General features: G+C 39.3%; 1 protein-coding gene and 1 non-coding gene across 2 annotated transcripts; both read right to left on the minus strand.

The window, feature by feature from the left end:
* Nucleotides 1-486: 486 nt before the first annotated feature.
* LOC132056310 (L-type lectin-domain containing receptor kinase VIII.1-like) lies at nucleotides 487-2,923 on the minus strand. Its single transcript, XM_059448446.1, has one exon. It carries the CDS (start codon nucleotides 2,806-2,808, stop codon nucleotides 805-807), a length of 2,004 nt encoding a protein of 667 aa, XP_059304429.1. The 5' UTR covers nucleotides 2,809-2,923; the 3' UTR covers nucleotides 487-804.
* Nucleotides 2,924-6,905: 3,982 nt separating this feature from the next.
* LOC132058647 (small nucleolar RNA R71) lies at nucleotides 6,906-7,012 on the minus strand. Its single transcript, XR_009415369.1, has one exon. It is a non-coding gene; the product is annotated as a small nucleolar RNA R71 (small nucleolar RNA).
* Between the last annotated feature and the right edge of the window lie 2,551 nt (nucleotides 7,013-9,563).

Raw genomic sequence — 9,563 nt, forward strand, 5'->3', positions numbered from 1 at the left:
AAATGATTTTTTTCAGATTTCTGTGACTGTTCATTCACTATGTGATAGTAGAACGGTTTACAATTTTTTTTTTTTTAAATCTCGACTATCCTACTAATTTCTTACTCTTATTTGGTGTTACAATAGCTGAAATAAAACTAAAATAAATTAGAAGCCGCCAATAGTACTGTAACAGTTTACCACCAAATTAACTGTGAACCTCCATACATAAGAGTTAATTAATTACAAACAGCTTATCTTATTTAATGGAAAACAAATACTTTTGATCCAAGAAGGTCCATAAGTACCATAAATTAGTTTATGCCAGTCTTTCACACGCACTGTCTCTCCACGGTTCCACCATAATTGTATATCAACTCTAATGAATTGAAACTCTTTCAGCTAAGCTATACTTATCACTCTCTGCGGCACAGGCATTATATGAGTTACCACAACGATCACAAATACACTTTAACTAAATTGTTAATATAATAATACACACTAGCATCAATAAAAATGTCATACAAATTACGTTTTTTATTATGTACAAAATTATGGAGGAATAAAGATTACATAGAATTATATATCACATGTGAATTGCAGTACATATCCACAATAATTCAAATATTCCCTAGGAGTTCATGTGATATTTAACTCCGACCAGAGAGACCAGACAACAGGCGTCTATATCATGAAAATAACGTCACATAGCATACATGTGCTCATCACTGTCATTATTTCGACCCATACTGATAGAATAATTGCCGCTTACGTGGAAGATAAGCACCAATTGGCTACTTTCTGTTGATCAACTAACACGTGGCTTCATTTGAATGCAGTACAAGCATACCCACTGCACAAGCCTGTGGTGCTGTTGTACGGGAACAAACAAACGGGTCGACCCGATGGTAACTCAGGAATCGGTTTCTCCATATTCAAGAACTCCATAACTTCTTCCATTGTAGGTCTCCCTTTGTTCTCGTTCAACGTACAAAGCAACCCGATATCCAATACCCGAATTGCCTGATCCAGGTTCACGATCGCGCCCATTCGTCGATCCACGAGAGTTTCCTTTTGTTGTACCTCATGCATGGCCCATGCAAGATCCAACAAGTCCCGTTCTCCGGGTCGGTTGGACTTCCTGCCCCGACCCGCAACAATCTCTAGCACAACTTGACCAAACTCGAACACATCGGCTGTCTGACTCACCGTTGACTCAAACCGGGTCGACCCGGATGAAGTTAGCACGAATCCAAAATCACCCACTACTGCTCTGAAGCTCACGTCAAGAAAAACACTGCTACTTTTAACATTCTTGTGAGCAAGTTGCTTTGAATGAAGGTGTAAAAGAGATTCAGCTAAAGCTTTAACAACCTTAAAACGCCTTGTCCAAGGCAAGACACCAACACCAAACAGCCATTTATCGAGGCTTCCATTTGGGATAAAATCGTACACGACTATTGTTTCTTGGTTGTCATAGCACCATCCTCTAATTGGGACCAAGTTCGGGTGGCGAATTTTGCTGATGGCCTTGATCTCTTTGTGAAACTGACGCTTTTCAAAGCCGTGGGTGTTGAAAAACTGAGTTAAAAATCGTTTTACAACAACGTTGCACCCGTTCAGCATCGTGGCCTTATATGTAATACTCTTCTCGTCACTGCCCAATATTTGTAACTCACTGAAATTCCGAGTTGCGGAGGAAATTTCAGCTATTGTGAAGCGACGCGCCTTATTTGGTGGCCGTGGTCTCTGCTTTTTCTCGGGCAGAATGATTGTTTCATTGGAATTGTCGTCTCGCTTGTAGCTACTAAAATAAAGGTTAATAAGCACAATTATGAGAAGAATGACCACGGAAAGGAAAATGAAGAAACTATTAGGCGTTTTACTATGTGCAATCTCAGCTTGTCGATTGTTTTGAAGCCTGATTTTATTCTGACATGTCTCTGCTGAAGGAATCCGAAGCGAAGCTTGACTAATTGAAGTGAAATTCCAGGACAGGATGTTATGGATTTGTGTATGGTTACCAGTGGCAGCTGAAAATCCAACGAACATGTACTCATTCAAATAAGGAGAAAGGTCAAGAGAACCAGAGTAGACTGATTTAGAAGGATATCCTCTGCCATCAGGTGCAAGACGAATGTCGATAAAACGTTTTTTCCCATCGTAAGATATCCAAACTCTGTGAATTGACCCGTCATTCAACTGAACCCCAACATCGGAAGCATTAATCGCTGCAGTTGAAACTATGCTTCCCAAATTGATGCCTAAGTGATTGTCATTTGGGTCACCAAATTCAGGGTTCTGCCGAGTATCAAACTCAATAGCTACTGTGTTATAATCATCGTCGCACAAATCGTTCAGCATGCCAAGCCACGGACCAGAACGACCAACAGTTAATTCATCGGGTACGATAATAAAAGTAAGGCCACTACCACCAACAGATTTGCCAAGATCTGATGGCTCATTGCTCGAATTGGAATTTGCTTCGAATTGAAACGAGAAGGTTGTTTCAAAAGAAGCCGATGTTTGAGATACAGGATCAAACAAACGGACAGGGGAAGAATATATAGCACGTCCTGCTAGATGCTTAAGATCGCCTTGTTGCTCGGGGTCAGGAATTTGGACGGATGTTTTTTCGTCTGAGATGATGGCACTGCCAAGAAGTGTAAGATCTTGCTTCAATCTAGGATTGTTGGAATTGAAATCTTGAAAAGAGATATGCTTAGTCACGTTAATTATAGGTCCGGTTGGGACTTTGTCGTCCGAGGACGTAACCAAATTACTAACGAGTATGGAAAATAGGAAGAAGAACCAGTAATAGTAATCCATGATGAGCTGATTCTTGGCTAGTGGAATAAAGATTGGGGTTTTTCTCAGTAGCAAATTAGCAATTGACTAGGTTGTGCATAAGCTTAGCTAGAGGCATGTGGTTGCAAATAACTTCATTTCAAAACTTAGAGAACTACAAGTCTTCAATTTACATAATGGTACCTTTTTGTCTTATTTTCAATTCCGGTAAGAGAAGTAATTCAAGTGGAATTTAAATTTTGATGCTTTAATGATTGGGATGACCTGACACACATATTAGAAGTCTGTCGCGACAAGCTAAATTGGCTCTATCTTAATAATGACACAGACCTTATTTAAGGGTGTAGTTTAGTGGTTAATGAAATGGATGGAGAATCTTGAGGTTTCAAGTTTAAATTAATTTCAATAAAGAAAAAAATACTTAATTTAAACTCATTTTTGCTTTGGTGAATAAATTTAAACAAAATGGTAGTGAGAATGTCCTGTAAAATTAATCGAGATTGCGCGAAAACTGACCTGGGCTATACAATTATAAAAAAGAGATACAGACCTTACCCAACCATCACATCATACAGTAAGCTCTGAGATTACCCTCCACAATCTTAGATGATACCCACACGAAATATTTTACTCAAATTATTAGCGCCACCAAGAATTGTTAATTAATTGATGATTTGCTGTACCAATAATTGACAAGCTCCTGATTCATCTCTGGATTACAACAAAATTGGGACTTTGTCGTCCGAGGATGTAACCAAATTACTAAAAAGTATGGAAAATAGGAAGAAGAACCAGTAATAGTAATCCATGATGAGCTGATTATTGGCTAGTGGAGTAAAGATTGGGATTTTTCTCAGTAGCAAATTAGCAATTGAAAAGGTTGTGCATAAGCTTAGCTAGAGGCATGTGGTCTGCAGATAACTTCATTTCACTTTCTTCCAAAACTTAGAGAACCACAAGTCTTCAATTTACATAATGGCAAATTTTTGTCCTATTTGCAATTCCGGTAAGAGAAGTAATTCAAGTGGAATTTAAATTTTGATGCTTTAATGATTGGGATGACCTGACACACATATTAGAAGTCTGTCGCGACAAGCTAAATTGGCTCTATCTTAATAATGACACAGACCTTATTTAAGGTTCTAGTTTAATGGTGAATGAAATGGATGGAGAATCTTGATGTTTCAAGTTCAAATCAATTTCAACGAAGGGAAAAATACGAGTAGGTGATTTCTTCTCATTTTTTTAAGCTTTGGTGAATAGAATTACCGATCGTCAAGTAGTGAGAATGTCCAGTAAAATTAATAGGGATTGTGCGAAAGCTGACCTAGGCCGTACAGTTTTAAGAAAGATACACATATCTTACCCAACCATCACATCATAAAGTAAGCTCTGAGATTACCCTCCACAATCTTAGATGAAGATTAGCCACACGAAATTTTTTACTCAAAATTATTAGCGCCACCAAGAATTGTTAATTAATTGATGTTTGCTGTACCAATAATTGACAAGCTCCTGATTCATATCTGGAGTACAACAAAATTATGAAGTGATAACTGACCCTTTTGGCGTGTGTTAGTCAAAATTTGTGAGCCCAAGATATGGACACTGAAAATAGAACAAATCCAACGAAGCAGATTGAAACAGAAAAAAAATCTTACCCAACTGTTTGAAGATATAATGTATCTAACCAAACTAAGTGTTGAAAAAATATTGTTTAATATCTCAAAAAGAATTATTATGTCTATTATTAAAATGGTAAAACTCTAATTCTGTTTTTCAATAGTCTAATGAGACAATTATTTCCCCTCCTTGAATAGCCATCAATTGGCCATTACTCCTAATTATTTTAATGTTATAATGGTCTATTAATCCAATTGATTATTTTGATTAAGCCTTAATGGATGGCTTTTATTGCCTTTTACTACTAGACTGTTGAAATCACACACATTAGCATCCTATCTTTGGCCTATAAATGACTAAGTCTATTCACTTCGGACAATATGAGAGGACGAACAAAAATTCCTTCATTTTCCTATTTTCTTCGGTACTGGGTTACCTACTTTTATAAAATCTTTGTTAGTTACGTTCACAATTTTATACTTAGAAAGCTATACATGAATGCGGGGATAACGATATTTGGCACAAATATCTAGATTTAGTGTCATTTGCATTTCACTTCTTAGCACTTTGATCGCAGTTTTGAATGCAAATTGTTGTATAGGAGCTTATGTTGGTATGCTTGTATGAGTAGGTACAACAAGGACCAATGGAGGGTATTCCGAGCAGTTTTTGATTGATTCCGAGTCTTTGCACGTTGATTGAATTTTGGGAAGGAAGTTCCAGCACTTGGAGGCAGAATCCCACCACTGAAGGGTCTCATGCGTTGGCCATGCGTCGCACAGCCAGCGCACAAAACCCCATCTCTGAATCTTAGACAGGCCGCATTGGCCGCTGCGCACAAGCAACACACGAGAGAGATCATGCGGCCGGCCATGCAACGCATAGCGCGCGCACAAGCGCGTCGGTGTCCTACTTGGATCGGGATTGGGCCAATTTATCTTATATTTACCCTAGCGTATAAATAGTCATTTTTAACATTAGAAAGACGGCTTGGACGAATTTTGAGACTTGTAAAACTCTTTCTAGGTTTTATTCCTTTTCTATTATTTTTCCTTACATTGAAACACTATGTTAGTCATGAATTCTTGCTTCCATTCTCGAATCATGTGTAACTAAACACCGTAATTTTGGGGTTGTGGCTTAGCCATGAATATTGACGTTTGACAAGTATTTCAATCTTAGTAGCTTGTTCGTATGCAATTGCTTCTTTACTTCTGTGCTTAATTGCTTGATTGTCTGCGCAACGTGATTGAGTTTTATTTACTCATTGATACACGTGCTTGGGAAAGACGTGGTTAATGTGGAGAAGAAGCAACGAGATTGTGATCTGAATATCCCTATAGTTGGGCTAGGATTTATGACTAGGATAGGAATATACTTAGTTACCGCAATCAATTTCATGTCGTGCTCTTATTGCATTCCTGATAGGTCAATACCATAGGAATATAGGAGGCGAGTTATCTTGAATCGGCGAGTAGTGGTTCGGGAGAACACTATGAGATTAATAATCCGGTTAATTGACAACTGTGAACAAAGTTGCTAAGGTGTGATACTTGAACGACTCAATAGGATTGGTGAACAAACCACGACCCCCGGAATACTTCTAAAATCTTGATAAAAGCGATACTCAAATACGTTCTTAGCACAAATTCTGGTTACATTATTAGTTATTTACATTATAGCATTAGTTTACAAAACAACCAAAGCATTTTATTCTTTACTTGCATAATTACTAGCAATAGTTTATTTTCTTGAAAGTATTGGTCATAAGTCTCTGTGGGTTCGATATCCGATTCTATATAATCGCGATATTACTTGTACGACCGCGTACACTTGCGTGTGCGTTTGGACGCAACAAGTTTTTGGCGCCATTGCCGGGGACTTAGAAATCAATTATTTTTGCCATAATAAATTGTATTGCTTTATTTATCCAAGTATTAACGTCTTGATCTTAGCTGCTACTTGATTGCAGGTACTTTACTCGAATGCGAAGGACTGCGAGTCAAAACAATCTTGAGGAATTCGATCTTGAGCCTGAACGTATTTTCAATCGGGGGAGGAGAGATTTGAATTTATTACAGAACCCGCAGGCTTTAGCAGAGTTACCTGTGGTCATGGCTAATAATCCACCAGTGAAAGTGAGAGAGGTTGCAGTGCCTCGTGTGGCAAATGCAACTCCGAGCATTGTCAAGCCCACCATCGAAGGGCACTTTGAGCTGAAGCATCCCATGATTCAGCTACTTCACTCTAGTGGGCAGTTCACGAGGATATCCCATGAGGATCCTCAGCGGCACATCCATACTTTTTTGCAGATTGTGGATACTTTCTCTACTGAAAGGGTCACCAAAGAATATGTGCGGCTGACACTGTTCCCCTTTTCTCTATTGGGGAATGCAAGTAACTGGTTATTAGCAGAGCCCGCAAATTCTATCACTTCATGGGATGATTTGGCGATGAAATTCTTGACAAGGTTCTTTCCACCAGCAAAGACAGCTCGACTCCGAAGAGAGATCATGTCATTCAGGCAGAAAAGTGGAGAAAATTTGTATCAAGCATGGGAGAGGTTCAAAGGTCTTCTCAGAGATTGTCCTCGCCACCATTAGATGAATGAAGTTCTGGCACACACATTTATTGAGAGTCTGGATGCCCAGCATAAGTCATCACTGACACCGCTGGCGGGAGCGGCGAGCTCTTGATCTATGCTATGAAGAACTATTTACACTATTGAACAGGTTTACTCAGAGCACTTCACACTGGCAGGATGATGCAGCTAGCAGTTCAGTTAGGAAGGCACCGAGTGTTTTTGAAGTAGATAATTTTACAACACTATCAACACAGATTGATGCCATACGCACCGAAATCAAAAGTTAACTATCACAAGCTCCACGCACAGCATGCGTGTAGTACAAGCCATCGTTTTTTGTGAAGTACGTGGAGAAGGTCACAACGGGATATGAATGCCCCAAATCCAGCATCCGTATACGTCGTGGGTAATGCAGGCAAGGGACAAGGAAACAACAATCAATACGGGAATTCCTACAACCCAAATTGGAGGAATCACCCGAATTTCAGGTGGAGTGACAGGTAATCAGAAACAGAACTATCAGCCAGCACTTGCTCCTCAAGCACCCACGAACAATATGGAAGAGATGATGGGTGATATGCAGAAGATGATGATAGACCAGCAGAAGTTGATAGCAGATAATCAGAATCGCGATTTGGCTGTGTGAAATTTAGAGAGGCAGATGGGACAGATAGCTGGTGCACAAAATACTAGACCACCTGGAGGACTGCCAAGTGATACGGATATGAATCGCAAGCCCTTTCATGCTATGACTCTTCAAAATGGGAGAGAACTAGAGGAAGTGGCTCTGAAAAAAACCAGTCGAGTAGAAGCTGAAAAAGAAAAGATTACCGAGGAGATGATTGAAGAAGAGATGGTAGTCAAGACACCAGTGGCAAAGCAGCCACAACCCATGGTTGAAAATCCACCACCTCCATTCCCTCAACGTTTGACAAGACAGAAAGAAGAGGCTACTTATAAGAAGTTTCTTGATTTGCTTAAGTAGGTACACGTGAATGTCCCGTTGGTGGATATGCTGCAGGGTATTCCAAAGTATGCTAAGTACATCAAAGATATTGTTGCAAACAAGGCGATTCACGATGCCCACCGTTGTACTTGCGAGGAGTGCACTTCGCGGATTCAAAACAGGTTGCCCACTAAATTGAAGGATCCCGGAAGTTTCACGATTGAGATTTCTATTGGGAAGCAGGTTGTTGCTCGAGCACTATGTGATCTCGGTGCAAGTATAAATTTGATGCCTTCATCTATCTTCAGGAAGCTAGGCTTGGGAGTACCCAGACCAACCACTATAGTTCTTCAGCTGGCAGACAGATCATTAGCAAGACCCGAAGGCATTATTGAAGATATATTGGTGCAAGTAGTCGTTGATAATTCTTGCAGACTTCGTGATTTTGGACTTCAAGCCAGACCCGGAAGTCTCATTTATTTTGGGGCATCCATTCTTGGCCACAGTGAGAGCACTTATTGATATAGCTGCTGGGCAGCTCACGATGACAGTACATGATAAAGTTAAAGTCTTCAATGTATACCAAGCTGCGAAGATGCTGTGATCTATATGAGGAGAGTCTGTCCGCCATTTGTTCGAATGATGATACACGAACGCCACTCATCACCTCTCATGATCCATTGGAGAGAGCCTTTGTGGGGGATGATTGATATTTTGGTGACTCGGTTCGACATTTGAGATTTAAAGTTAGGAGTCGCCACCTAATTATTTACGGTGAATTAGGGCACCTAAGGTTAATTAAAGTTATTGTCTAAAGTTAATTTGTTTTTAAAGTCTACGAAACCAAAAAGATCTGAGTAAGGGTTCGAAGTTACCAGAGGAAGGTATTAGGCATCCTCTAAGTTCCATTAACAATGGTTAATCCGACCGGACTTAAAATAAATTAGGCTAAGTGTGAGTTATAAAAATTATGTATTAACCTATAAGGTAATTGATTTAAACTAAGAAGAGTAGGAATTTTGAAACGGTATTGTGTGAACTTTTGAAATATCTTTTAAATTTATGAGAACGAGTTTGAGCTAAAAGTTAGACTCACACTATAAATCATTCTAGAGTTGAGATGTTTGGTTGGCAAATTGTTTTACTAATTTTAACTATCGTTTCAATCGTTAATCAGTGACCAAAAGACCTATGTAATTAGCTAGCTTTAGTGGGAATTCCTGGTTAGACTAAACTGATTTCCCAAATCCTAAAATATGCTCTCTAAATAGATAAATGATTCCTGCTATAAGGCTAAGGAAAGAATCTGAATAGTCACGTAAGACAAGGCTAGTAGCAGCTAATTATTAAACTAAAATATCAATCACACAACAAGCAAACAAACATCAAAGAACGTAAAGGAGATGATTAGAGCCGTATTTGACTCCCATAAGAGGACGAAGTTTCCGGTGATTCGCCGCTTGGCTAGCCACTCTCTTTGTTGTCTATTCAGAGGAGTGTCGAAGAAGGAGAGCTTTGAATAGGAATGCGCATGCAAGGTCCAAATGCCGCATAGTCTTAAAATGAGATCCTTAGGATGGTGAGTCTTTATGAAGACTCCATTTCGCTCCCGAAGTGTACATG

The sequence above is a fragment of the Lycium ferocissimum genome, chromosome 5, assembly GCF_029784015.1.
Source record: "Lycium ferocissimum isolate CSIRO_LF1 chromosome 5, AGI_CSIRO_Lferr_CH_V1, whole genome shotgun sequence".
Lineage (NCBI taxonomy): Eukaryota > Viridiplantae > Streptophyta > Magnoliopsida > Solanales > Solanaceae > Lycium > Lycium ferocissimum.

Bases quoted from the DNA above. Each gene is read 5' to 3' on its own strand.
- LOC132056310 (XM_059448446.1), bottom strand. From the start codon at position 2,808: ATGGATTACTATTACTGGTTCTTCTTCCTATTTTCCATACTCGTTAGT.